General features: G+C 58.9%; 3 protein-coding genes across 7 annotated transcripts in view; 2 read left to right on the forward strand and 1 right to left on the reverse strand.

Annotated features, from left to right (window-relative positions):
* The window catches only part of LMTK2 (lemur tyrosine kinase 2), a 91,335-nt gene extending 81,322 nt beyond the window's left edge, over window positions 1-10,013 (forward strand). For all 4 annotated transcript variants that reach the window (XM_060173240.1, XM_060173238.1, XM_060173242.1 and 1 more), the window contains 4 exons: window positions 426-3,267; window positions 4,791-4,920; window positions 5,294-5,536; window positions 6,511-10,013. In XM_060173240.1, coding sequence (XP_060029223.1) covers window positions 426-3,267; window positions 4,791-4,920; window positions 5,294-5,536; window positions 6,511-6,539 — 3,244 coding nt within the window. In that variant the 3' untranslated portion in view covers window positions 6,540-10,013. The remainder of the gene's footprint in view (window positions 1-425; window positions 3,268-4,790; window positions 4,921-5,293; window positions 5,537-6,510) is intronic.
* A 2,573-nt stretch (window positions 10,014-12,586) lies between these two features.
* BHLHA15 (basic helix-loop-helix family member a15) lies at window positions 12,587-15,199 on the forward strand. Its single transcript, XM_060173297.1, has 2 exons — window positions 12,587-12,640; window positions 13,136-15,199. The coding sequence occupies exon 2, from the start codon at window positions 13,177-13,179 to the stop codon at window positions 13,708-13,710; it is 534 nt and encodes a 177-aa protein (XP_060029280.1). The 5' UTR covers window positions 12,587-12,640; window positions 13,136-13,176; the 3' UTR covers window positions 13,711-15,199.
* The window catches only part of TECPR1 (tectonin beta-propeller repeat containing 1), a 28,763-nt gene continuing 16,462 nt past the window's right edge, over window positions 15,190-27,490 (reverse strand). Inside the window, exons 9-24 of one of the 2 annotated variants that reach the window (XM_007537570.3) lie at window positions 26,885-27,354; window positions 26,527-26,672; window positions 25,970-26,125; window positions 23,854-24,003; window positions 23,616-23,773; window positions 23,067-23,194; window positions 21,967-22,069; window positions 19,651-19,747; window positions 19,491-19,570; window positions 18,607-18,663; window positions 18,151-18,334; window positions 17,805-17,940; window positions 17,145-17,237; window positions 16,667-16,773; window positions 16,431-16,550; window positions 15,190-16,312 (exon numbers count right to left, since the gene is read on the reverse strand). In XM_007537570.3, coding sequence (XP_007537632.1) covers window positions 16,190-16,312; window positions 16,431-16,550; window positions 16,667-16,773; window positions 17,145-17,237; window positions 17,805-17,940; window positions 18,151-18,334; window positions 18,607-18,663; window positions 19,491-19,570; window positions 19,651-19,747; window positions 21,967-22,069; window positions 23,067-23,194; window positions 23,616-23,773; window positions 23,854-24,003; window positions 25,970-26,125; window positions 26,527-26,672; window positions 26,885-27,354 — 2,308 coding nt within the window. In that variant the 3' untranslated portion in view covers window positions 15,190-16,189. Of the gene's footprint in view, window positions 16,335-16,430; window positions 16,551-16,666; window positions 16,774-17,144; window positions 17,238-17,804; window positions 17,941-18,150; window positions 18,335-18,606; window positions 18,664-19,490; window positions 19,571-19,650; window positions 19,748-21,966; window positions 22,070-23,066; window positions 23,195-23,615; window positions 23,774-23,853; window positions 24,004-25,969; window positions 26,126-26,526; window positions 26,673-26,884; window positions 27,355-27,490 lie in introns of both variants that reach the window. The other variant, XM_060173247.1, reaches the window with a different exon arrangement.

Consider the following 27,490-nt stretch of genomic DNA (forward strand, 5'->3'; position numbering starts at 1 on the left):
TGTCTGTCTCTTTACCTTTCTGTCTCCCCGCCCCTCTCATTTTCTGTCTCTATCCAATAATAAGTAAGGAAAAAAGACTCAGGGTCCTATGTTCAGTCTCCTTCACCACTGTCAGCCAGAGCTGAGCAGGGCTCTGGTATAAAAAAAAAAAAAAAAAGCAGAAAGGCTGTCTTGGCCCTAAAGTGCCAGGGGGACCGATGATGGGTGCAAAGGAGTCGCTGTTGGACAGCGTGCAGTGTCCTGAGAGCTGGGCGCTGCCATTTCTGGTTCCCTCTTTCCCCTGAGCCCAGCTTCCTGGGGTCAGCAGCCTTGAAAGCTTGGGAACCTCCCAGCATGTTGAGCTGCCCAGGGTGGGGAGGCCGCTTTCTGTTCAGACGAGTCGTCTTGCCCATCAGTGAGTGACCTTTCTTCCCCGTGTCACCCAGGTACGAGGTGCTGCAGTTCTGCTGGCTGCCCCCGGACAAGAGGCCAGCCGCCGAGGACGTGCACAGGCTGCTCACCTACCTTCGGATGCAGAGCCAGAGGGACTCAGAGGTCGACTTCGAGCAGCAGTGGAACGCGCTCAAGCCCAGCGCCCACAGCAGAGACGCCGCTTCCAGTAACGCCGCCTTCCCGATCCTAGATCATTTTGCCCGGGACCGGCTCGGCCGGGAGATGGAGGAAGTCCTCACGGTGACGGAGACGAGCCAGGGCCTGAGCTTTGAGTACGTCTGGGAGTCGGCCAGGCACGACCACTTCGACGAGCAAGGCCGGGGCCACCCGGACGAGGCCCTGTCCTACACGAGCATCTTCTTCCCGGTGGGCGCCTTCGAGAGCTCCATCTCGGACCCCCTGGCCGGGAGGCGGGAGGACAGCGGTCAGGACGCCCCGGCGGGGGTCCCCGGGGTGGTGCCCGTGTTCGACGCCCACAACCTCTCGGTGGGCAGCGACTACTACATCCAGCTCGAAGAGAAGAGCGGCAGCCACCTGGAGCTGGACTACCCGCATGACCCCGGCCGGGTGGGTGACGAGGTGCCCCCGTTTCTGACCCTCAGGAACACGGAGCTGGAAGAGTCCAGCACGGACGAAGACTTCTTCCAACACGGTGTGGACCCCAGAGAGGCCGGTGCACCTCTGGACTCACGCCCCACCTCAACCAGGGTCCCCAAGAGCCCCTTCAACGGCCTGTTTGACGACCTCGACAAGCCGGAGATGCTGCCCGAGCACCAGAAGATATTCGACTCGCTGGAACTAAACGGGGTCCAGGCTGACCTGAAGCTGGCAGCCGCGCCAAGCTGCAATCTGGACGGCCCCCAGGAAGTGGCGCTGCTCTCTTGCGCGAGGCCCCTCGAGAAAGAGAAGCCCCGCAAGCTTTTCGACCGGGACCCCCCTTGCCTGTCAAAAGACCTCATGTGCCAGGATGATTTCGATCCACTGAACCTGCGGGAACTGTCCGACAACTTCCTGTTCCTCCAAGAGAAACACCTGCTGACAGACTCTCGGGCTGGCCAGGAGTATGAGGGTGACCTCCATGTGGAGCCGAGAAATGCCGGCGCCACAGAGACGGCAGAGACGCCCCCGAGGAACTCCCTGGCGGCCGAGCTGAGGGCTGCTGAGCGCACGGCCGGCTCCCCGGCGTCACTGGGCAGGGGAAACAGGGAGGCTCCACACTCGGGACTCACGCTGTCACACGGCCCGGCCGGCACCTCGCCACCAGTGTCGCCGGAGGTTCGGGGGGCCCCAGCCTCACTCAGAACCGGGGGGTCGCCTCCTAATGGGCCCTTGGGCCCACTCCCCGAGCAGGGAGAGCCCCAGCCAGCATGTCTGGAGGTCGGTACCCGGGATGCTCGGCCCCAACAAGAAATGGGTCCGGACTCGGCCACCAACCTCACCCCGGTTCCCCTGACTGGAGCCTGTGAGGGGGCCTGGGCCCCGGCCGGAAGTGACTCCCCCCTCACCCCTGAGGTTTTTGCCCGGGAGGTGAGCCCTGGGGGTTGTCCTCTGGAGTCGAGGCCCGTCCCTCAGCGTCAGCCGTTCTTGGAGGAGGAGTCTGGCGCCCGGTGGCCGCAGCAGAGCCTGGAAGCTATGGGGACGCTGGACCAGCCGGACCCCAAAGCGCCTCCCCAAGGGGGGGGCCTGGCGTCCACTCTGTCCTCCGACTCCACCAGCCAGGACAGCCTCCTGGAAGACAGCCTGTCCACGCCTGTCGCCCCCTCGGAGCAGTCAGTGGAGACCCCCGACTCCCTGGACTCTGTGGACGTCCACGAGGTGCTGCTGGACTCACTGGATGTGCACACGGCTCAGAAGGCCGCGCCGCCCGACAAGCCGGCAGACAGCGGATACGAGACCGAGAACCTTGAGTCCCCTGAGTGGACCCTGCACCCCGCCCCCGACAGCGACGCGGCCGTCCCGGACACCGGTTCCAGCACACTGCCCCCCAAGCCCATCATCGTGATCTCGGCCGACGCTGCCACAGTGGATGGCCACGGAGGTGCCGAGGAGACGGCCCAGACCCCTGGCTCCCAGGGCTCCTACAGGGACTCGGCCTACTTCTCGGACAACGACTCCGAGCCCGACAAGAAGCCCGAGGGGACCCCGGGGACCCCAGCCCCAGGGACGGCGACAGACCTGCCCGCCTCGGAGCCCCTGCCCCCCCAGCGGAGCCCAGCTGCTGAGGATGGAGGTCCGGACACCAAAAGCCTCCTGTCCACCCCCGACCCTGAACCCGCCCCGCGAGAGTCTGGTCCCCTGGAGGCCGCAGAGCCGGCTCCAAATAGCGGTGCTGGAAGGACGACACCCCCAGGGGGAGAGCCGAGCCCCGAGCCCGGCAAGGGCAACCACCGGGAGGCGGCCGAGGAGGAGGAGGAGGCGCCCCACACGCTGGCCTCCACCGGGACCAACACCGATGGGCTGCCGGCCTCCGCCAGCTCCTCGCTCCGTGTCGGCGGCCCCGAGGCCCCCAGGCTGAAGGAGCCGGATGTTGAGGGCAAGTACCTGGGCAAACTTGGGGCATCGGGCATGCTGGAGCTGAGTGAGGACGGCACGGATGCGGACGAGGAGGATGAGAACAGTGAGGACTCAGATGACGACCTGCGGGCCTTCGACCTGCACAGCCTGAGCTCCGAGTCAGAGGACGAGGACGAGCACCCCGTGCCCCTGATCCTCAGCGAGGACGACGGCCGGCACCTGCGCAGCCTGCTCAAGCCCCCCGCCCCGGGCGACACCGGCCCGAGGGAGAGGAAGGCCGTCACCTTCTTCCACGATGTCACCGTCTACCTGTTCGACCAGGTATCTTGCCCCACCCCCCACCCTCCCTGGAGTCGTCCTGTGGACGTGGCCACGCCGCACTAGAGGCCTGAACATGCTCCTCTTTGGGAGGTGGGTCCAGAGAGAGAAGTAGGGTGCTCACATGCACATCAGGCTCCCCAGCCCCACTTTTCATCCAGAGACAGGCAGAGACACACAGTTCTTGAGCTTCTCCTGGTGCCAAGATATCTCCCACTTGGTGCTAGGGTTCAGACCTGGGTTGGGCACGTGGGCATGGCAGGATTGACACCTCACTAATGAGCTCTCGGTTATTTGTTTACATTTTTCTTTTGACCAGAGCACAGTTCTGTTCTGGCTTTCAGTGCTGCCAGAAACTGAACCTGGGACTCTGGTGGGAGAGTCTGTGGCATCGACTACTACGCTGTCTCCCAGGCCTCTGAACATCTTTTTTTTTTTCTCTCTCCCATTTTGAGGGCACAGGCTGTTAACACGTCTCCCAGAAAAAGAGTGTGGGGTTTCTGTTCTCAGCATATGTGCGAGTGTGGCTTGTGCCAGGAATTCTTGTTGATTCAAGAGAGGAGAGTTGGACGCCCCTCCTGGTCTGCTGTGGGTTCCCCCCATCCCGACTTGCCACTCTCCACCGACCCAACCGCGAGAGCCTGACCATGGGCAGGTGGCCCAGCATGCAGGAGCAAACCTGGACACCCTCCACTGTCCATGACCCCGAGACTCACCAGTTGGGTCCCCGTGAAGTGAGACTAACTGGGGCGGTGGAGCCTGTGGGGCTCTGCCCTCCTCCCCACACCACTTCCTGTGTTCTTTTTTTTAAAGATATATTTATTTACTATCAGGTAGAGACGGAAATTGGGAGGGGAGAGAGACAGAGCAACACCTGCAACCCTGCTTCACCACTCGTGAAGCTATCCCCCTGCAGGTGAGAACCCAGGGCTTGAACCCAGGTCTTTGCACACTGTGGTGTGTGCACTTAGCTAGATGTACTACCCCCTGGCCCCGAATCCCCTTGGTTCCTTCCCATCTGACAGTTTTTATTTCATGCTTACTTCTTGTTGCTAGTTTGGCTAGACTTGGTGTTTTGTTTTTTTTAATATTTATTCTCTTTTGTTGCCCTTGTTGTTTTATTGTTGTAGTTATTATTGTTGTTATTGATGTCGTTGTTGTTGGATAGGACAGAGAGAAATGGAGAGAGGAGGGGGAAAGGAAGATAGACACCTGCAGACCTGCTTCACTGCCTGTGAAGTGACTCCCCTGCAGGTGGGGTAGACTTGGTTTTTATGAGAGAGGAGGTTGCGAGGACACTCACTGTTCAGTTCTAGTGTAAAGTGGTGCCGGGAATTGAACCTACAGCCCGGGTGGCGCTAACTCCCCTACCCATGGTCACCTTTGAGTCCCATCATCCTTGCGTCTCGTGCCCAGATCTTTAGTCACGCTCAGTGGGGGAGATGGGATTGTGTTGCACCCCACTGTCTATTCCCCCCCACACAACACAGCCGTTTGCTGATTGGAGTTTCCATTGGTCCCCGCAGGAGACCCCGACCAAGGAGCTGGGGCAGTGCGGGTCGGAGGCCCACGGCCCCGAGCTGAGCAGCTCGACCTCAGCGGCATCCCCCAGCCTGGGCAGGAACATGAATTCTGAGAGCTCGACGGACGAAGAAGGTACTTACTCCCCCGCTGGTCTAGAGAGGCTGCCGGGCAGCGCTGGGCAGCAGAGTCCACTTTGGGCAGCTGACGGATCACACCACCATCCTCGCTTGCACTCAGGTGGCAGGGAGACATGCGTGCACATGTGTAGGCACGGTGCCGGGGTGTCAGACCCGGGGCCTGGCACGTACGCGACAGCACACACAGCCTTTCTTGTGGTATTAGTACCATGTACTCAGAGAAGGGGGAGAGCTAGCTGGGCCCCGCCCCACCCTCCACGGAGCGGCTGGGTGCTGCCTGGGGTGCTCGCACTTGGTCTGAGATCAGCTCCCCTGTGCCCCCCCTGGCCCGAGGACAAGGACAGGACCCTCTTCCCACTTCCCTCTAGGTGGAGGCTTCGAGTGGGATGATGACTTCTCCCCAGACCCTTTCCTGTCCAAGACCACGAGTAACCTGCTGAGCGCCAGGCCTCCCCCACAGTCATCCAAGTACTTCTCCCCGCCGCCTCCGCCCCGAAGTGCCGAGCAGAGCTGGACGAATGCAGCACCCTACTCCCGCTTCTCCATCTCCCCCGCCAGCATCGCCAGCTTCTCCCTCACACACCTCACCGACTCGGACATCGAGCAAGGAGGTGAGCGGGGTGCATGCCAGGAGACCCTCCCCAGCCCAAACACGTGCTGACCTGCCCTGTTCCTCTTTCTGGTGTCTGACGATATGCCAAGCGCTGTGTGTGTGTGTGTGTGTGTGTGTGTGAGAGAGAGAGAGAGAGAGGGAGTGAGTGTGTATGTGAGAGAAAGAGAGAGAGGGAAAGAGAGAGACCCCACAAAATTGAGCCTGGAGCCTCTCCCGTGCTCTCCTACTATGCTGTCTCCCCAGCCCTGCGATGCTGAGGAAGGTGCTCCCAGTCTCAGCACCCAGCACACCCCCCAACCCCAGCTCCCTGCTCGGAGGCCCCCCATCACTCCTCCTCTGGAGGTCGCCTGCAGGCGTCCCCTCAGCCCCCTGGGCCGTGTGTGCCCCTGATTCTGGGCGGCTGACACTTGCTCTGGGGTGAACTCCTCTGTCCCTCAGAAAATGCGTGCCCTCAGAACACTCGGCCGGGGCTGGGGTCGGGGCTCCGGGATGGGTGCCAAACACACTACAATGTCCCCGGGCATGTTGATCTTGCCATTAAGTCCCGGGGCCGCTGATAGCGGAGGCCAGGAGGCCAGGTCGGAGCAGAGCAGCGGGCAGGGAACATTGAAGTCTGAACACAGGGCCCAGCCCCGCCCCTCCCCTCACTGTGCTGCTCACAGGGACCGGTTTATTTTATTTGAAGTCTGCAGATCAGATAGCAGTGACGAGCCTCAACTCCTGCTTCTGTGTGGTGTTCACCGGGGCCCATGAGGGCCACTCCCCGACAGCCCGCCGGCCTGACATTGACCCCGCCTGGGAGTGCAGCAGCTGTGTGTGGCATCTGGCAGGTGCTGCCGGAGGAGGGAGCCCAGCTCCCCACACGCCAGCTTCACTTCCCTTTTCTGAAGCGCCCCTCAGAGTCTCCCCGAACTATTTTTACCCCGACCACCGCTTTACACAACCCTGCCCTGCCTTCTCTCTCCTGAACAGGAAGCAGCGAGGATGGAGAGAAGGACTAGGTGGACGTGACGCATGCTCAGCCCTGGGCTGCTGCCCCCCGGCCCACACACACATTTGGCATCCGCCGAGGGGACAGGAGAGATTTGGCAGCCGGCCCCGTGCCCCTGAAGGCCTGACCAGGAGGCGTGTCCCTCCGGCACCGTCAGCCGTCATGCTGCCCCAGGAGGCCGTCCCCAGGGAGTACCTGGCCAGCTCTGCACGGGGATTGTGGGCTTGGGACCCATCCGGTTTCCACCCGGAGTGATCCCTGCGTCCTCGCTGTGGCCCGTGCACAGCCCCAAGGACACACGAGGGCAGTGGGCCCCAGTGAGCCATATTTATTCTTTTCAAAGAAGTCACTCACTGCTCTCTGACTGCACTGTGGACAACCTTCTAGAGCCCCTGATATTGTACAGTCTTAAATTATTCAAGGAAACTGGCAGGTCAAGCTGGTGCTCACCACTAGTTTGATTTGATTTGATTTTTTTCCTCCCCATTTTTTTCAGTCTGTTTGCTCTGCATGGTACTCGTGAAGCTTAACTATTTTGAGTGCTACACCGTCTCTGGAATTGTCGGCATTGTACACAAGTGATCAGTGATTCTGAACGTTAGCGTTTTACACCCTTACAGGAAAGACTCTTGATGAGTCCGAGGAGGCTGCTCTCTGCTCAGCTTGGTTGGATGGAACACACTTCCGTCTCCTCTTGCTGAGGCTGCTTCCCTGGAGCAGGTGAAGCGTTCTCTGAGGAGCTGGAGGTTGCAGCCCCTCCCACCTTTCTAAAAGCCCTGTTAGTGAAAACCCAGAGGCCAGCTGGTGGACTTTGGGTGCAGGTTGTTAGGATGTTGGGTGACCTGGCCCATCTCCCTGGGGTGCCACACTCCTCTCCTCCCTGCCCCACTCTGGCCCCTTCTTCTCGAAGCTCCCCTGCTCTGCTGCATGTCTTCAGATTCGAGACCTCAGCCAGCGTCCCTGGACCTCACCAGAAGAGGCTCTGCGAGGGGCCGTGTGCCCCCGTGAATCATGCCCGGCCTGTCCAGGTGTGGCCAGTCGGTGTCACCAAGGAGACCCACTCTGTCCGTCCCTCGGCTCTGTGAGGAGGGACTCAGCCTGTACATCCACGGTGGGGGCCTTGGGCAGCGCCCCACAGCTCCTGCACTGACCCTTCCATCCTGCACCAAGTGCCACGTTATCACCTGGCTTTGAAAGGAGCAGAGCATGTTCAGTGCAGCCTCCACATGGGCAGGAAATGGCTGACCATGGCAGAAGACCGGCCCCTCTCAGCCTGCGCTCCCTGCTCGGACGTCAGGAAGTTTCCGGGGTCTACAGCAGCCTCGCCTGGAGACTCAGCTGTCCCCTGTGAAGCCATCTGTTCCAGCTGGAGCCTTGGATCTCCTCCCCCTCGCAAGGGCCCCTCACCCCAAATGTCTCCCGGTGCTGATACGTCCCCCCCAGCTCCGGTGTGATCCAGGGATGGCTCCCCAGTCCTGGTTGGCACATGCAACGCCCGTCACAGGAACATGAGACCCCCACACGAGATACCTCGCCAGTGTATCTGTTGGCCAGAGCTCACACAGAAAACTGTGACCTTTGTTATCAGTTCTGGCTCACTCCACTAACTCGGTACAAGCAATAACTTTACAAAAAGGGGGATTCGGACTGGGGAGTGTCCTCTGTCTCCTCTCACAGGCCCCTGGGCATGGCCATGGCAGTAGAGTGGACTGAGGGCACACATACTGAAGGGAAAAAAAGTTCAAAAGGTTAACGGGGCATTAGGAGGTGACATTGCCAAAATTTCATAACTCTGAATCTCTTTCTAAGGAGACTTCCTAAGTTTTCCAGATTTATATGTCTACCAACCAGTCTTGCTTGAAGGAGAGTGAAAAGGTGGGTAGACCTCTTCCTCTTCAAAGTACGGGTTTCAGAAGTTTAGATTTCATGATAGAATCAAGCAGATCTGTAAGCTCTGGTCTTCTTATATAGTCAGCCCAGGATAAATGTGTTGATCTTCTAGGGCTGTACAGTTTTTCACTGTAATTAAGGAGATTGTAACAGCATAATTCCCATTTTTAATTTTAAGTCTAATTAATTGCCAAAAAAAAAGCATTTTGTATATTGAGTTGGGGGGTTGGAGTAGTAGATATTACTGCGGTGTTGCATGGTAGGGGAGATTTTATATTTATAACAAATGTGAGTGAACATGTCCTTTTAAAATCTCAAGCAATACATGGGAAGTCAATTCTGTAGATTTAAACGTTCAGCCCATATTTGAAATGTCAGCATGTGCTTTGTTGTTTGATTCAGGCTCTGTTTGGTTTTGTTTTTTAAATAAGTTGGTTGCCAGTAGTGGGTTTTCACACGGTACTTCTCATAAGTTGACGCAACGAAACAAATCAGTGGGACTTTCTAGAAATTACGGGTGAGGTTTAGAGCCCTTGGCTCACAATGCTATCTTCTATCCTCCTTGGGAGTCCGTCCAAGTTGAATCAGTCTTACTCTGGTGGAGCTTACAGGCATTCAAAAACAACCTTTCCTCTCCTTCCTAGCTAGCTGTTTGTTGATTTGTGCTGTCCAACGACCCTGTCAGGAGCCAGAAAGAGAAAAGGAGCAAACAGTGTCCCCTGACTCCACCTGAGTGTGGACTCAGCTAGGACAAAGACGCCGAGTGAAGCCAAATGGCAAACTCAACATGTGTTCTGTCTTTACATGTCCAGGCGGCTGTTTCTATCAAAATGGGTCCACCTAAGACAAGCCTGTACCTCTTGCTGCCATAAACACCTCCCAACACAACCTTCTGTGACTACTGTTTCCCACGGGGCACCGGCTGGGTGCACGGCACTGCTGCTTTCCTGAGGGGGGGGCAGCTGGGCACACAGGGAGGCAGCTCAGCTCAGCTCCCAGCCATTCTAAAATCCCCAAAGAATACCGCTTATTCAGCTCCAAACCTTGACCTCCAGTTACAGGGGCTCCAAAACATTATTAGCCTTATGAGAAGTAGCCTTAAAGTAAGAATGTGACTCAAATCTCAGAAACAACAGTCCTAAGTCGTGATGGGATGGGCTAGTGGGGAAAAGAAAAAAAAAAAAAGTTTTGGCCGTTACAAAAAAAAAAAAAAACACACCACTTTAGGTTGCAAACAGATTCTTAGGGATATGTTAACAGTATTGAATTACCAGCAGCCTGGCATTGGAGTGGCTTGAACGTGTAGTCGTGGTTGTTCGAGCCCACACAGGTGTGGCTAGATCTCTACCAAGCACTGGTTACATCCACTGTTCAGTTCCATCTGTAAGTGAGGACCCAGGGGCAGCCCCCCTGCTGGCCCCACACCCCTGCATTGTGCAAGGCAATATAACAGTTTATGAACTTTTGGTCTCGATTGTGTACATTTTTAAATTGTAAGATTTTTACTGTATATTGATGCATAGTGTGATTCAATAAATTGCTTGTAATTTAAAAACTATTTAATATTCAAAATAAATAGTTATATATTTATAAATCCTGCTGCTGAGCTTATTCTATGATTGTTCCAGTGCATGGGGGGGGTGATCAGAGTGTATCGGGAAATAGCTCAACTGACAGGAGCACAGGGCTTGCGCACCTGAGGTTCCTGCTTCAGCCCCCGGCGCCGCATGTACCTGAGTGGTGCTCTGGCTTCTCATGTAACAAAGAAAAAAGGGGGGGCTGGGCGGTGGCGCACCCAGTTAAGTACACATATCACCATGTGCAAGGATCCAAGTTCGAGCCCTCTGCAGAGGGGACGCTTCACGAGTGGTGAAAGAACTCTGCAGGTTCCCTCTCTCCCCTCTCAGCTGCTCTCTGTCCTATTCAATAAAATGGGGGAGGGGGGAAGCCACCAAGAGAGGTAGATTTGTTTTTATTTTTATTTTGCCTTCAGGGTTACTGCTCCTGGAGGCCATCTTTTCCCCCCTTGTTGCCCTTGTTGTTCATTATTGTGGTAGTTATTATTGTTGCTATTGATGTCACTGTTGTTGGATAGGACAGAGAGAAATGGAGAGAGGAGGGGAAGACGGGGAGAGAAAGACAGACACCTGCAGACCTGCTTCACCGGTGGCTTGTGAAGCGACTCCCCTGCAGGTGGGGGAGCCTGGGGCTTGAACCGGGAGCCTTACGCCGGTCCTTTGCGCTTTGTGCCATGTGTGCTTAGCCCACTGCACTTATATTTCTTTATTAGATAGTCAGAAATCAAGAGGGAAGAGGGTGATAGAGAGGGAGAGAGAAAGACACCTGCAGCCCTGCTTCACTACTAGTGAAGCTTTCCCTGCAGGTGGGGATGAGGGGCTCGAACCTGGATCCTTGTGCACTGTAACGTGCACTCAACCAGGTGCGCCCCCACCCAGCCTGAGTGGTGGATTTGTAGTGCTGGCATCGAGCCCCAGCGATAACCCTGGCGGCAATTTAAAAAAAAGAAGGAAGGAAGGAAGGAAGGAAGAAAAGTGCATCTTTGAAGTGAAAAGGCTTTGCACCTACTAGTGACTTCAGAAGTGTTTATGACTCTGAGGTCCATCCTCCAAGCTCCCAAAGCCAAGAGCTGGGCCTGGGCCTGGGTGGACCTTTTTCATGTCCTGCTTCTGGTCTGAGCAGCCATGTGGTCACAGGCCTCTGCCCTGACCGGCCTGCCACACCTCAGGTCCCACCATCACCTTGGGTGTCACCCTCAGGAAAGTCCCATACAGAGACCCAAGACAGGCTGTGAGTGACAGTGTGGGTCCTCCTGGGGGACAAACGTGAGAGGAGCCTGGGGCCCCTGTTTGCCCCACGGGCTTGGGCTGCAGTCAGGTGGGCCCTGGCAGAACTCCTGTCCTGCCTGTGTGCTGATTGTGAACCTGTAGTGGTGGGGAAACCGAGGCAGGAAGCGGTTGCTAGGGCTGGTGGGTGGCAGCTGATACTGAGTCCAAGCAAGCTGCCTTGTCTCCCGATCCTGGCGCCCTTGGAACACCTGTCACCTGTTACTTCCCAGGTAGGCAGGTGGCTTGTGGGCTAGGTGCTTCTCGGGCCCCGCCCACCGCGCTTCTAGCCCCGCCCATTCCGCTCTCGGGCCCCGCCCCTTGTCTCCAGAGGGGAGTTCCAGGGAAACCTTGGGGTGCCGGGCTCCTGCTCTTTTTGGAGTGTGGCCACCGCCCATTTCGAAAACTAATAATATTGCGGGAGTCGGGCGGTAGCGCAGCGGGTTAAGCGCACGTGACGCAAAGCGCAAGGACCGGCATAAGGATCCCAGTTCGAGCCCCTGGCTCCCCACCTGCAGGGGAGTCGCTTCACAAGCAGTGAAGCAGGTCTGCAGGTGTCTGTCTTTATCTCCCCCTCTCTGTCTCCCCCTTCTCTCTCCATTTCTCTCTGTCCTATCCAACAACGATGACAACAATAATAACTACAACAATAAAACAAGGGCAACAAAAGGGAATAAATAAATAAATATTAAAAATAATAATATTATTTCAGAACGGCCTTTCCAGGGGGAGCCCTGGGCCTCGACCTCAAGGCAGGTGTGGCGGCCAGATGAGGTCCCGGGGCTTCTCCCGCCCTCGGAGGGCGGGGAGGAAGGGGCTCTGTCTCCTGTCTCCCTCCGCAGAAGGAGGCCCCCCAGGTGAACCCTTGGTCCTCAGGGGCGATCCCCGCCCCGGATTACACCCAGTCCCTAGAAGCTCCCTCACCCCCCCATGTGCGCTACTCCTGCCTACCTGCGGTGTGCGCCCCCCTCCCCAGCTCCAGGTGCCCCCCACCCCCAAGTGCACCGCGTGCGCCCCCCTCCCCAGGTGCACGGCCTAAGCAAGCCCTTCCCGCAGGTGTGCCCCGCCCCCAGGTGCTCCTCCCCCAGGTGCGCCCCTGCCCCCCACCCCAGTGACTCGAAGTCGGGCCCCAGGTGCGTCCCCCGCCCTTCAGGTGTGCCGCCCGCCGCCCCCTACCCGCTTCCCCCGTGACTCCGACCCCTGCCCCGCAGGTGCACCCGGGTTCCTCCTCGCACCGCCCCCCCCCACGGCTCGGCCCGCCCCGCCCCCGCCCCGCCCCTGGCTCATTTCCCTGCGGTCGCGGCCCCGCCCGGGGCGGCTAAAGCGACGTGTCCTTGTCCCCCGTGGGCAGCCCAGCGCGTGCAGCCGCAGATCCCAGGTAATTGGGCTGGGGGCATCCGGGTGGAGCCCCGGGGAAAACCGGTCGGGGGCCACGTGCTGGGGCCGGCTGCCACCTCCACCCTGATAGCCAGCCACCTGGTCCCCAGGGCTCTGGCTCCCCACGGTGGCGCCTGATCCCCAGAGTGGTGGTGGTGGGGCTCTGGCTTCAGGGCCCTCAGGACGCTGTCATGGCCTGTCCACACCTGAGCTGCAGGACTCGCAGAGGGCCCGTACTGGGCTGGGGTGCTCACGTCTCTGGGTGGCCTGTCAAGAGTCAGAGGACCCTCAACTCAGGGGGACAGGAGGAGCAGGGGTAAGGCGGCTCAGCAGCCATCACCCCTGAGGGAGGGGGTGGCATACCAGCAGAGGACCATGAGGTCCGACGGGGGACATAGCTGGGGTCAGCTCAGGGGAGCCCTGGGGTCCCAGTGTCCAGGGGCAGCTGCCCCGAGTGTCCCCCATCCAGCTGGCTGAGCCCTGTCCTGAATTTCAGCTCCCAAGGCCTCCCCTCCCAGTGCCACCCCTGGACCAGCCATGAAGACCAAGAGCAGGCCCCCCCGGCGCCGGGCAGCCCCCCAGGACCCAGCAACCCTCCCGGGGAGCCCGGAAGGGACGCAGCCAGGCCCCGGGCCAGAGCCAACCAAAAGCCTGCGGAGCCGGGCAGCACGGGGGGCCTCTGGTGGCCCGGGGGCTGCGGGGGTGGCGGGTGGGCGGCGGAGGGCGGCGGGGGTCCGGAGGGAGAGCAGCGCCCAACGGAGGCTGGAGAGCAACGAGCGTGAGCGGCAGCGGATGCACAAGCTGAACAACGCCTTCCAGGCCCTGCGTGAGGTCATCCCGCACGTGCGTGCAGACAAGAAGCTGTCCAAGATCGAGACACTCACGCTGGCCAAGAACTACATCAAGTCGCTGACCACCACCATCCTGGCCATGTCCAGTGGCCCCGGCCCCAAACTCTACCAGCACTACCAGCAGCAGGCGGGGGGTGCGCTGGGGGCCGGCGAGGCCCAGCCTGAGGCCCGGCTGCACCGCTACTCCACGCAGATCCACAGCTTCCGAGAGGGCTCCTAGCACCCCCGGCCCACCCACCGTGGCCGGGCACCCCACCTGGCCTCCCTGGAGTGCCACCTGGCCCCGGAGGACGAGACCGGGCCCTGCCTCCTCCCTACGCGTGGCCAGGCTGCTGACTGGCCACTGAGGCCGAGACTCAGGGAGGGACCCAACTAACTTGCAGCCCGCCGTCACCATCACTGTGCCTCGTTTGGGGTAAACCGAGGGTCAGAGAAAGCAAAGCCCAAGGCCACACAGAGAAGCAGCTGGCCGGAGAGGTGGCTGAAGTGCCCACTCCATCAGGAGTCTCCCATTGTCTTCCCCAGGGATGGGGGATGCTGAGCTGGCCCCTGGAGTCTGGCGTCTGGTGCTGAGGGGTGGTGGGCTTGAAGGACCTGGTCCCCAGGAGGGACCAGGAGAGGTCTGTCCCTGCCTGGGCCCCTGCTCCCAAACCCCACACGGTATCTTTCCCCAAGGGTGCTCAGAGTCCTGGCTGTTGCTGACACCCAGAGATAGTGAGTGGTCCAAGAGGACTTCAGGGTTGCCTCGGGCCTGGAGTGGGGCTCTCTCTGTAAGGAGGAATTGTGCTGTCAGGCCTGCCCCTCCCCCCTAGCTGTCTCACAAAGGCGGGCACACAGCCTGGCAGGCCCACATTGCCTCGGGCCAAGCTTCCTCCTACCCGTGTTCCTGTTGGCTCGCTCCCACAGGCTGGGTGACGATGGAGTCCAGCCCCCTGGCACCTCCCGCCCTGTCCCCGTAGCCCCGGGAAGGAGCCTGTGACCCCGTCAGTGTGGCCACTGGGGAGAGGGGCAGCTCCTGAGGGTGAGGGTGGGTGCCTTGGGGCCAGGTCAGTAGGGGGCTAGGGGTCCCCTCCACCACACCCTGCCCTGGGGTCACCCCTCTGGAAGGTGAGGGTGTCCCACCACAGGAGCCCAGCTGGGGGTGACTGAGCTTGGGACAGATGGTCCCACCTGGGTGGCCCGTGGGCTAGGACAAGAGCTACGAAGGCTGGAGAACCTGGTGGCTTTTGTTCCAGCTGATGGAGGCCAGAGGGGTACTCTGTGTCCCCCACATTGAGTTAAGAACAAACCGCCCTAGAGAGCAGGGGGAGGGGTGTGTGGCCAGCAGAGGGCCCATTTAGGCCAGGCCAGCCCTGCAGGACAGTGGCCTTTCTGTTCCTCTGTCCCCAAGGGCACCTGTACCCATCTGCCCATACCCGGACTTCTCCTGGGCAGCCTGAAGCATCTCAAAAGGCCCTAGACCCACCTCTGGTGACAGAGGTGAAGGGTGAGGCCTGCTACCTTGAACCCCAAGCCTGGAGGGGCTGCTTCCACCCACAGCTGGGGCCCAGGGAGCCTCAGAGCCAGCCCTGCCAGCAGTGGTCACAGCCTCCCACATGCCCTGAATCACTGTGCCCTTCCCAACAGTCGCCTGATGGAATGGACAGAGATCCCGCAGTCGCCGTGCCTGTAACCCCAACATAGCAATAAAGAGATAGTGTGTCGCTCTATTCCGGCCCAGGCCACTTTTATTTGACAAGGTGCACCCAGCTGATCACTGGCTGGCCCCAGGACTGAGGCAATGCACAATGACAAGGAAGGCATCGCCTGGAACTGACCGCTGATCCCCTGCACCCACGGCAGGGAGGGGACGACCCTTCAGGTGCTCCTGCTTCTGGGGGCTCCGCTTGGTCCCACCCCAACAGCTGTGGCTGTCAATGGCCCTCAGTGCCCCTGGGAAGCATCCCCCTAAGATGACCACACCTACAGCTGGGCATGGGGGTGCGCTGATCAGAGTGTCCAGGGGATGAGGTTCTGGGCAATCCTGAGACATCACATGATGCCTAGTGGTGGGGGTGCTTTCCTGGCCAGCTCTGGCAGCCAGACTTGGGGTGCAGCCTCTCCCCCATGGCCCCATCCTGTAACCTGGAGAATGAGTTCCTGACGCCCAACATGCTTCTGGGAAATGCAGGCTGAGGGACGATGGCAGTTCTGTCTCTGTCACCCTCTGCCAGCCCTGGCTAGGCCCTGCTGTCTGGGGTGAGGGTGGGTTCCTGCACCCCCATTTCCAGTGTGTTTCCTACCTGACAACCCTCTCCTTGGCTTTTCCTGCCAGTCCTCTCTGAGATCTGATCCTGGGAATGTCACTGACCTCTAGTCATTTTTTTGGGGGGAGGAGTAGACAGGCCCCTAGTGTGTCTGGGGAATGCCAGGGGCTCGGCAGGGCAGAGGAGAAGCCCCAAGGGTCCCTGCCCTGGATAGGTGGGGAGCAGAGGTGGGATGAGGGAACCCTCACCCACGGGCCCGGGACATGCGTGGGATTGTCTACGACGCTTCACATTTCTGGGTGGCTTAGGCCAGGGCCTCTGGGATGCCGTGGCCTCAGTCAGGTGGGTCCCCTCCAGTCCTGGTGGGGTGGACTCCCCCTGCACCCCACATTCTGCTTGAGCCTGGGCCCCTCAGGCCAGCTGGATGAACACCTCCAGGTTGGCCCAGGCAGCTCAGCAGCACACAGGGCCCTTCACAGCCTCCCTGAGGTGGGCAGGCTCGGTGGGCGGCTCCTGGGATGCCCTCTGGGGGGCCCTGGTGGCATTGCCTCGGGTGGAGATGTGGTCCCAGCCCCCCTGGAAGGAGACGTCTGTGTCACTGGGGAAGGGGAAGGGGAGGCTGGCTTGAGACTCCCCCACAACCCGGGGTTCGGCCCAGGCTGACCGCCTCCCACCCCGGCTCGGCTCTGCTCACCCCGATGCCGTAGTCCCAGCCCTGCCCCTTGGGCTCTCGGGGCTGCACTCCAGTGCGATGACACACAGTTCCGCGGCTCAGGCCCTGGCTGCCCTGGACTTTGTCAGCGATCACCCAGACCTGGAGGGCAGGCAGGTTGGCTGAAGGCGCGGCCATCTCCCCTCCCACACCTGTGGTGGGACCCGGACTCCAGCTGCCACCACACCCTCCCTTTCCCCTTCGGTGAGCACCCAGACCTGATCCAGCGGCCCCACGGACACACTGCGCACGTTGTTGGACACGTGCTCCCAGCTGGAGCCCTGAGGGTAGCTGGGCATCACCCCTTGGCGGTACCACAGGTTCCCTGGGGAGAGACAAGGGTGGTCATGAGGCCCTGGGGGCCACAGCACAGCCGCTCAGGGCTCCCCCCCACACCCCAGTGGGGCTGGCACTCAAACCCCCTTTCTATGCTTGAGGAACGGAGGACAAGGAGTGCCTTGGGTGAGCAGTTCAGAATGCAGGGCCTGGGTCTGGCAGGGCATCTGTGAAAGTCACGCCTGGGTGGCACCTTTTAGAGGCTGTCCAGGCACAGACAGGCCTTCTGGGAAGTGACTCCCACCTCGGCCTGAGGTCTGGCAGTGCTGACCCCACCTGAAGTCACTTGCGGAGGAAGCACGGCCAGAGGCTGGCCCACTTGGTGCTTGTGAAACCCCCGTCTCCCTAGGGCCCACTTGCCGTTCTCATCCAGGGCGTACACCGATGTGTGCCCCACAGACACCTGCTTCAGCCTCTGCTTAGGGGGTGACGGGATGTGGTACCAGCAGTCGCCTGCAATGGGAGATGGGGCTGTAGGGGAGCTGGGCCTGCACCCCAGTCTCCCCTTCGGCTCTCTGCACCCTCTGGACCACCTGTTGAGCTGTGCCCTGACCAGTGTGAGCCAGGCTGGGGACTCTGTGTAAAGGACAGGGGAGCCCCCGCTGGTGAACGGCAGCTTTAGGGGGTGTCTGCCCCTTCTACCCCAGAGGGTAGGAAGTGGCCACCATAAACACTTGTCGAGGGGCTGGGCGGTGGCAGATTTGGTTGAGCCCATGTTACCATGTGCAAGGACCTGGGTTCAAGCCCCCAGCCCCCACCTGCAGAGAGAAAGACCTGCAACAATTGAGCATTTATGAAGCTGCAACCCTGCAGGTGAGGACCGGGGGCTTGAATCCTGGTCGTGGCGCACAGTAACATATAAGCTCAGCTGGGTGTGCCACCATCTGCCCCCCTCAATTTCTGTCTCTAAAGGAATGAATAATAAAAACAAACCACGCTTGTCTTATTGAATATTCAGCTCAGATATCTGGCCTCCCAGCTTTCCCTTGTGGGGTCTGGGGTGGGGCAGGAAGCACTCACCGGCCGGCTGGGAGGGAGACACGGAGCCTCGGTAGAAAGCGGAGCCGTCCCTGGCGACCGCCCACACCTGGTGGCAGGCACCAATGGAGATGGAGGTGAAGGGCTGGTCAGTACCCACGTGCAGCCATGAGGAGCCCTGGGAATGGGGGGGAGAGGGGTGAGGCCCAGTAGGGTTCTCAGGCAGCCCTACCTCAGCCCCCTCCAGAGACCTTGGGCCACTGGTGACATCCATGGGGGTCCTGGGGACCGCCTCCTGAGCCCTGCCCAACCCCAGAGCAAGAGTCCTAGTTGTAGAAGAACCCACGCAAACCCCGAGGGCCTGGCAGAAGGGTGGGGGGCTGCTCACCGCAGGGTTGAGCTCTGTCACCCCAAGCCGACACAGCACGTCCCCCTTGTCACTGACGGCCCAGAGTGCGATGCTGTGCCCGTCCCCCAGGGTGCCCGCCGGGCTCTCGGGGATGATGGACACGTCCCCCAGGGCAATGGGGGCCACCTCTAGCCAGGGCCCACTGGTCACCAGCTTGCACTTTCTGTAAGAAGAGACATCGAGGCCCGGGACCCTTAGGACCCCAGAGCACCCGGGGTAGGCATGAGGGGCTGGAGACATGACCTGACTCAGCCTGCCCTGCCCTACCTACCTGCCCAACCGGGGCGACCAGACCTGACATTTCTCTTATTTGTTCTAGAAAACAAGATTGAGAGCCTGGGGCAGCCAGTTGCATTTCCAGGCTGACAGCTACTGGGATTCTGCCCAGCCCCCTCCACCGCCACCTGCCCTGCCCCGTGGGTCCCTGGCACCTACCTGGCCCAGCACCTCCTCCTCACGAAGTCCTTCATGGTCTTGTACCCATGGTAAGAGCTGCAGGGGGGAGAGCTCAAGTCAAGACCCCTTTATGGAAGCTTCTGGAAAAGGGGCGTTTGCACACTCGTCTTCTTTTCCCACCTGGGACAGGGACTCGGACACTCTGACCCAGCTGGGGTATCCCTGGGGCGGGGTGTCCCTGGGGTGAGAACAGGGCAGCTGTCTGCCTGAGCACCCCCCCCACACACACACCCCATCAGTGCTCCTAGGAACAGAAGGGCTGAGGCCTCTGAGCCTGCGTCCTGGCTCCATGGTCCCTTCAGCTTTGGCTCACGTGCCCAGAAGGACCTGCAGTACAGCCGGACACTGGCCGCTGTCACCCCTCCCTTTTAATTCTGCCACCAGGGTTATCTGACAAATCCACTGATCCTGGCAGCCATCCGCAGCCTCTCCCCCATCCCTTTCCTTTATATTTGGTAGAAGACAGAGAGACTGGGGGGAGAGGGAGAGAGACAGAGACACCTGCAGCACTGCTTTACTGCTCGTGATGCAACCCCTGCAGGTGCAGGGCCGGGCTCAAACGTAGGTCCTTGTGTGCTCAACTGGGTTTACCACTGCCCAACCCCTCACCTCCTCTACCGCCCCATTCATTGCCCCCAGTGTCCAGGCTGCCCCTTCACCCTGACACTTCTTGTGTGGGCCACTCCTGCCCCGTGGTCACCCAGGGGCCGTCCCCAAGCTCCGTAGGCCACCCTGACCATGGTCCCCGAGGCCCCTCGAATGAGGAAGCCAAGGTAGGTCCTTCCTGAGTCCATTCTGGAGGCTGGGGATAGGGAAGACGGGCCTGGCTGGCCACACCCCGAGGCAGACAGACAAACACTCACCCAGGGAAGTCACTGGCGTACTGCCACCCCTCCTGGTCTGTGCCCCCAGGGGCACTGAAGTCCACGGACCAGTCGGAGACCTGGGGGGCGGGAGACAGGCGGTGTCAGTGACAGAGGCCACCCACACCCGTGCCTCTCACCTGGCTTGGTGGGTGCTCACCCAGCTCCACTGCAGGGACGGTGGCTTGGTGCCAGCCTTGGTGCACTCCTGAAGGCCCAAGGCGTCGCTCCACATGTAGCGATCAGTGGGAAGCCCCCTGTAAAAGCCGGGGGGAGGAGCGAGGGATGTGAGGAACAGGGTGGGGGGGATGTCCTGCAGGCCCAGCTCACACCCGGGCCCAGGACAGACCTCAGACGAGACAGACATGGGGTGTCTGCTTCCTCCCGCCACAGCTTGGGCCAGCCCCAGAGAGGGTGACCCCAGGTGGGAAGAGGGGCTCCCAAGAGCCGGAAGTCAGTTCTCAGTGGGGATGGAAGTGGGTAATGAAAGAGAAGGGGGATTTAACGAAGTTAATGAAAGAGGAGAGCCAGGGAGACAGCATAATGACTTTCATGCCTGAGATGCCAAAGGTCCCAGGTTCAACCCCCAGCAGCACCGTCAGGCAGAGCTGAGCAGGGCTCTGGGGAAAAGGGGGGGGAGGGCTTGTGTGAGTTCATCCAGACTGGCTGCATTTTCATTCACACAGCAAGACAGAGAGAGACGGGAGAGGCCACAGCCCCCAGTGGCATCTTCCCCCACGGCATCTGGCAGTGGTGTCGGGGCTAGAAACCAGGTCACTCATGTGGCAGGACGGGACACCCTTGGGTCCCAGCTTTGCGATCTTGTCTGGCTTGTTTACTGAAGGCTGATGCGGTGAGATATGATGAAGCTTTGCACAGGTGAACACACCTTCACAGGCTGTTGAGACAGCGCCCCCGGACAGCACACCTGCCTCTCATGCGCGTACCCAGGCTCAAGCCCAGCTCCCACCATGTTGGAGGAAGCGTCTGTGTGGTGGTGTCTTTCCCTCTCTCCTCTCTCCCCTCTGCATCTCAGACTCTCTCTCAAATTTTTAAAAAATATTTATTCCCTTTTGCTGTTCTTGTTATTTTATTGTTGTAGTTATTGTTGTTGTTATTGATGTCATTGTTGTTGGATAGGACAGAGAGAAATGAAGAGAGGAGGGGAATACAGAGGGGAGAGAAAGACAGACACCTGCAGACCTGCTTCACTGCCTGTGAAGTGACTCCCCTGCAGGTGGGGAGCCGGGGGCTCGAGCCGGGATCCTTATGCCGGTCCTTGCGCTTTGCGCCACCTGAGCTTAACCCGCTGTGCTACCGCCCAACTCCCTCTCTCTCAAATTTAAACTACATTTATTTATTAGGAAAGAGAGTTATAGAGAGAAAGATACAGAGAGACCAAAGCTCTTGTCATCTCTGGCAGATGGTGGTGCTGGGGATTGAGCCTCAGGCAGGAAAGAATCTTGCAGAACCATTATGCTGGGGCCAGGAGGTGGTGCACCTGGTTAAACACACATCACAGTGTGCAAGGACCTGGGTTCAAATCCCTGATTCCCACCTGTAGGGGGAAAACTTCCTGAGTGGCAAAGCAGGTAAGCTGTCTCTTTCTTCTATTTTTCACCCTCCTCTCTTAATTTCTCTCTCTTTATTCAATAATAAAAGATTTAAAATGTTTTTTTATTAAAATTTCTTTTTTATTTACTTATTTATTCCCGTTTGCTACCCTTCTTGCTGTTATTGCTGTCGTTGTTGCTATTGGATAGGACAGAGAGAAATGGAGAGAGGAGGGGAAGACAGAGAAGGGGAGAGAAAGACAGACACCTGCAGACCTGCTTCACTGCTTGTGAAGCGACTCCCCTGCAGGTGGGGAGCCAGGGGCTCGAGCCGGGATCCTTAGGCTGGTCCTTGCGCTTTGCGCCACCTGCGCTTAACTCGCTGCGCTACTGCCTGACTCCCAAAAAATGTTTTTAAATAGGGGCTGAGTGGTGGTACATCTGATTGAGTGCACATGTTATAATGTGCAAGGACCTGGGTTCAAGCCCCTGGACCCAATTGCAGGGGGAACGCTTCACAAAGTGGTGAAGCAGGGCTACAGGTTTCTGTCTCTCTCCCTATCTTCCCCCTTCCTCTCAATTTCTGGTTGTCTCTATCCAATAGATTAAAGATTACAGAAAGTTTTAAATAACCATTATGCTGTCTCCCCAGCTCTCTCTCTTTGAAAAAAGCTGACCTGGACTGGGGAAGCCCCAGCAACAAAAACAGGTGCAGCCCAGGCCCCTCATGCTTTCCGAGTGTCGAGTGCCAGTCGGCAGGTGAATCTGTGGCCCCTTGCACAGGCCCAACCCCACACCCCAGTCCCTGGGGAAAGCCCTGTGCAGCAGTAGGATCACTCCGCGCCAGCCAGCTCTCTGGCTACCCGCGATGTGACTTGTCACCTTTCTGTCCAGCCCGTGGCCCCGGCCACCTGACCGCCCACCTGCCAGTGTAGCCTGTGACGGGGTTCCAGCGCTGGTTCTCGTAGATGCAGACAGATTTCACATCTGACTGGGTGTAGATGTTGCTGGTGCTGCTGGCTAGGCCTGGGGGGAGAGGGGAGGCTGGGGGTCAGTTGGGGAGTGGTGCAGGGGCCACTGGCTCTGCCTGGGTGCCTCACCCCAATCATGCAGGGGCCCTCGCTGGGGTGAGAGGAGACGGCTGTGTGTGAAGGCTCACGTCCACACTGCCTCCAGCCTCACTGTCTCACCCCCATCCCGATCCCTCGGCCACCCTCTGACAGGGCACTGGGTTGGGGTGAGGCACCCAACTGGCTCCGAGAGGTGGCCCAGTGGGAGAGGTGGCCCAGTGGATAAAATGTTGGGTTCTTAAGCACAAATTCCCAAGTTTGATCTCCGGCAGCACATGCACCAGAGTGATGTCTGATTCCTTTTCTCTCCCTCCTCTTATTCCTCTCATTAACAAATAAAATCTAAAAACCAAAACCAAAGACAAACACCCCCCCACACACACACACACACGCAACATGAGCCCCACTTTCAAAGTTCTCTCCTGTCTGGTAACAGGAAGCTGCTCGCCTTGGGCAGACGTGTGTTCCCTCCCATGGTCTTAGTGGACCATAGCCCACTGAGGACTGGCCTTCACTGGGCGTGGGCACTGTGGAACAAAATGTCCTATCCCAGCGTTGGTTTCTGCCTCCAGTTCCCAGCAGGAGACAGAAAGCCTGACTCCCAGAAGCCAGGGGTGGGGAGCAGGACCACAGGGGTTCAGCCCCTAGCCTGTGAGCCACCAAGTGGGGGCTCGGAATGAGAAACTAGGGACCCCAGGCTACCCTCCTCCGTGATTGGAGGGCTTAGATGTAGTGAAGGACACCTGTACCTGATTTTCTAGAATCTTCCGGGCCCCTGGCTCAGCTGTGAGCATACAGGGAGGCCTGGTGGCTGGGCTGCTGGGGGAGGTTGGCCCCTGGCCGAACTCCTCCAGGCTGGCAGAGGTGAAGGTCACCTGTCAGCCGCTCATCTAGATGGGGATGAGGTTACAGGAGGGGAGGACCGGGAAGGGGAGTGGGCGGGGCCTCCTCACCTTGGAAGCAGCCTCCGCCGTAGCCACCAGTGTACACCCAGGCTGTGTGGTCGTAGCCAATGCCCCACACCACACCCCGGGCGTTGGCCTCTACTACCCGCAGGTGGCCCCCCATCTGCCGCCAGAACCTGTGAGGGTGGGGAAGGGGAGAGAGAGGCCAGGAGCTCACACTCCATGCTGCCCCTTGGGGAGGGGGCAGACATGTCACCCAGAGAGCAGAGCTGTCTGTCATCACAGTCCCCTTGTCCCAGGCCCTTGGCTGAAAGGATGTCACCTCCGAGCTGCCTGGTGACAGTGTGGCCTCCTGGGTGGCAGAGGTGGTTGTCACCATCACCAGAGGTGGCCTGACTTAACCCACTGGGAACCTGGGACCTCAGAGAGCAGACAGACAAAGGACAGAGGATGAACAGAAACACATACTGGTCTTCATGGCTCCGGGGGACAGGCCAGGAGCAGCCTTGGGGCAGAACGGGGGTGGGTGGCGCCATGTCCCCTCCCCACACACAGGGGATGGTGACCCTTGGGCGGAGCCCTCTGGTGGGCACTCACATCTGGTCGCAGGGCAGTGGGTGCTCTGGACCCTCCAGGTCCGGGCTGGGCTCACTCACAAAGATGTCCCCCTTGCAGGTGACCGACCAGATGGCCTGAGGGGACGGGCGTCCGTGGACCCTGCGGCTCTCACAGCAGGACAGGTTGAGCAGAGAAAGCTGAGTGGAAGACGGGGGAGGAGGGTCAGCGCTGGGCAGGCAGGCAGCCCCGGGCCCAGGCGGGAAGGGCCCCCGCTCACCCAGTCATTCATGTCCTGCTCGGTGGCGGCAGCCAGGCGCACGGGCCACCTCCGCCGGGTCCGCTCGGGGGTATAGAGGCAGAAGGAGTGCTTGGCCTCGTTGAACACGGGAACCAGCGCCGTCACCTCGTTGAGGAACACGTGGATGTACTGTCCACAGGGGGTGGAGTCATCACCCCCATACCCAGAGCTCGGGGGCAGGCCTGAGGGCTTGTGGGGTGGCACTGGCTGAGCAGTGTTACACTTTTCTTTTTCTTTTTGACTTTTTTTGGCTTTTCTTTTTCTTTTGACAGACACCACAGCACTACTCCACCATCCTGCCCATGGTCCCCCCCATGTGATTCTGGGGCATGAACTCAGGGCCTTGTGCAATGGAGATACCTCCCGGTTCTAAGACCTACTTTTCTGTGGCCAGGGAGGTGGCTCAGTGGCAGAACGAAAGGCTTGTAAGGGCCAGGTCCCCGGTTTGACCCCTGGTACCACATCTGCCAAAGTGGTGCTCTGCTTCTCGCTCATACAAATAAATAAGTCTCTAAAGAAATAATTTTAAAAAAAAAGTAAAAGAAAAGCTTCCTGGGAACTGGGCGGTAGCGCACGTGGCGCAAAGCACAGGGACCGGCGTAAGGATCCAGGCTTGAGTCCCCAGCTCCCCACCTGCAGAGGGGTCACTTCACAGGTGGTGAAGCAGGTCTGTCTATCTTTCTCTCCCCCTCTCTGTCTTTCCCTTCGCTCTCCATTGCTCTCTGTCCTATCCAACAACAGCAATAATAACTGTAACAATAAAACAACAAAGGCAGCAAAAGGGAATAAATAAATATTAAGAAAAAAGAGAGAGGGAGTCGGGCTGTAGCTCAGCGGGCTAAGCGCAGGTGGCGCAAGGCACAAGGACCGGCATACGGATCCCGGTTCGAACCCCGGCTCCCCACCTACAGGGGAGTCGCTTCACAGGCGGTGAAGCAGGTCTGCAGGTATCTATCTTTCTCTCCTCCTCTCTGTCTTCCCCTCCCTCTCTCTATTTCTCTCTGTCCTATCCAACAACGACAACAACAATAATAACTACAACAATAAAACAACAAGGGCAATAAAAGGGAATAAATAAATAAAATAAATATTAAAAAAAAATTTAAAAAAAAAGAGAGAGAAGCTCCCTGAGGATGGTGCTGTGGATAAACTATTGGACCCTGAAGCACAAGGTACCAAGTTCGATCTCTGTCATCACATATGCCAGAGTGATGCCCTAGTTCTCTCTCCTCCCCTCTCTCATAAATAAATATTTAAAAGAAGAATGGAAAAGCCAGTCTGGGAGCAGTGGAACTGCATAACACACAGTGGTTAGCCACTATTAAATCGTTAATAAAAAAATAATTTAAGGTTGGAAGAGAGAGCATGACAGTCATGCAAAAAAGACTCTCCTGAGTCTCTGAGGTCCCAGGATCAATCCCCAGCTCCAGTAGTTGAGCAGGGCTCTGGTAAAAATGATTTTAGGGAGTCGGGCGGTAGCACAACGGGTTAAGCGCACGTGGTGCAAAGCACAAGGACCAGCGTAAGGATCCCAGTTTGAGCCCCCGGCTCCCTACCTGCAGAAGAGTCACTTTACAAGCAGTGAAGCAGGTCTGCAGGTGTCTTATCTTTTTCTCCCCGTCTTCCCCTCCTCTCTCCACTTCTCTCTGTCCTATCCTATGACAATGACAACATCAATAACAGCAACAATAATAACTACAACAACAACAAAAAAAAACAAGGGCAACAAAAGGGAAAATAAATATTTTTTTAAAAAAGGAGACAAGAAAAAATATTTTTAAAATAATTTAAATAATATAAAACTTTTTTAAAGAAAGGAACAGCATTTTAGTGTCAGACTATCGGGGTGTAAACCAGCTGGCATCTCCCAGCCCCTGGAGGGTGAGTACCCCCCCCTCCTGAACCCCACTTCCGGTATGAAAACTCACAGCTTGACAGTCTATGAAGAGAGTCTGACTGGGGCTGCTGTCACCCAGGGCTACCGTGTCAGGGACCGCAGGTCTCAGCTCGAGCCTCTTAGCGGGTGATTAGGGGTGTATGTGTGTGTCCTGCACTCCCTCCTATGTCTTCCCTGTCTCTCGGCCCTGCTGCCCACCTTCTTCTCCTCCTGGACCACGTAGTAGATGAAGAGGATGCTGTCCCGGGCACCGTCGTGGCCTGTGAACTGCTCCAGGGCCACGCGCACGTCCACCCACTTGTGGGGCTTCCAGTCACACCACCATTGCAGGGCCCCCGTCTTCACCCACACCGACTGCAGCACAGGTGGGGGGTGTCATAGGCAGGCTCCCCCTGCCCAGAGCCACCCCCTCTGGCTGGGGCTGGGGGTTCCCACCACTCCTCATGCATTCTCATGTCCTCCTGGTTCTCACAGGGAGAGTGCGTAGGGAACCCTGGTGGCCTCTGCCCTGCTCCCATTCGTCTGGGGAAAGCACCCCCAAATGGCACTCAGGGTTCCCCCTGGGGACAGGTTGATGCGACTGCTCCCACCCCGGGGCTGCTATGCGGTCACTGGGCCCCTCCCCCTTTGGGGTGAGCAGAGTTCTTGGGGGGCAAATCTACCAGGGTTTCCAAGGGGAGGCTTTATATCCAAGGTAGGCAGAGGGATGAATGCACCTGTCTGTCTGTCTCTTGCCTTCCCAGGGGGCTGCCTACCTGCTCCACAGCCTGCTCATAGTGGCGGAAGTTCTCCAGTTCCCGCTTGGTCCTCTCTGTGAGCTGCTGGAAGATCTGCTTCCGCCAGGCGGCCGTCTGGGCCGGAGTGATGGCCAGGGTGAGTGTCTGCACCGAGGGGGACAGGCCTGCCGGCAGCCCGGGCTGTTTATCCATGAGTCCCCACACCACTCAGGCTCATGGCAGCCTGTGCCCCCCTGCCCCAGGCCAGCCCTATTGGGACCAACATGCCAGGCACTGCCCTCCTCTAGCAGTTCTGGCTGGGCACAGGGAACTCAAGCAGCAGCCCATGTCCCCCTCCCCCCACTTCCCTCCACGAGCCCCCCAGCATTGTCCTTACCCATCTGGACGCTGAACCACTTGAGTGTGGTGTGAGCCTCCACGGCACAGGCCCCTCCAGACACCCAGGCCCACAAGGGGTGATCGTCCGCACAGTAGGGCTCATCCAGGCCCAGTGGGAGGATCCCCAGGGCTGGGAACCCAGAGGAAGTGCCAGGGAAGCCAGTGGTGGCTGGGCTGGGCGCTCTCTTGGGCTCCTTCAGGTCGATGTTGGTCCAGGGAAGCTCAGCTGGAGGGGAGGCTGGAGGTCCAGGGTGCGGCTTGGCCCCTGAGGTCTGGGTGGCCAGGCCGGCGACCTCCCCGGCTCCCTCTGTGGTCCCGCAGGAGGGGGGACTCCTAGGACTGTCCAAAGGCTCTGTGGGGCCAAGCTGGTGGAGGCCCAGCCGCTCGATGTCTGAGGAGGCCTCTGTGTCACTTGCTGGGCAGGACTCCCCGCCACCCCTCACCTCATCGCCGAAGAAGCAGCCAGCACTGGGGACAAGAGGGGCAAGCAGGTGACTCCTTGCTGCGATCACAGGGGTCTATCCCAACATCTCATAGACCCCCCCCCCAACCCCCTACGGCCTGCATACTGTCTTCCTGTGGAAGCTGGAACTTGGGTGACAAC

Source organism: Erinaceus europaeus, chromosome 15 (genome assembly GCF_950295315.1).
Source record: "Erinaceus europaeus chromosome 15, mEriEur2.1, whole genome shotgun sequence".
In the NCBI taxonomy this organism is placed as follows: Eukaryota; Metazoa; Chordata; class Mammalia; order Eulipotyphla; family Erinaceidae; genus Erinaceus; species Erinaceus europaeus.

Excerpts from the sequence above, each read along its gene's own strand:
- BHLHA15 (XM_060173297.1), top strand. The coding sequence starts at position 13,177 with ATGAAGACCAAGAGCAGGCCCCCCCGGCGCCGGGCAGCCCCCCAGGAC.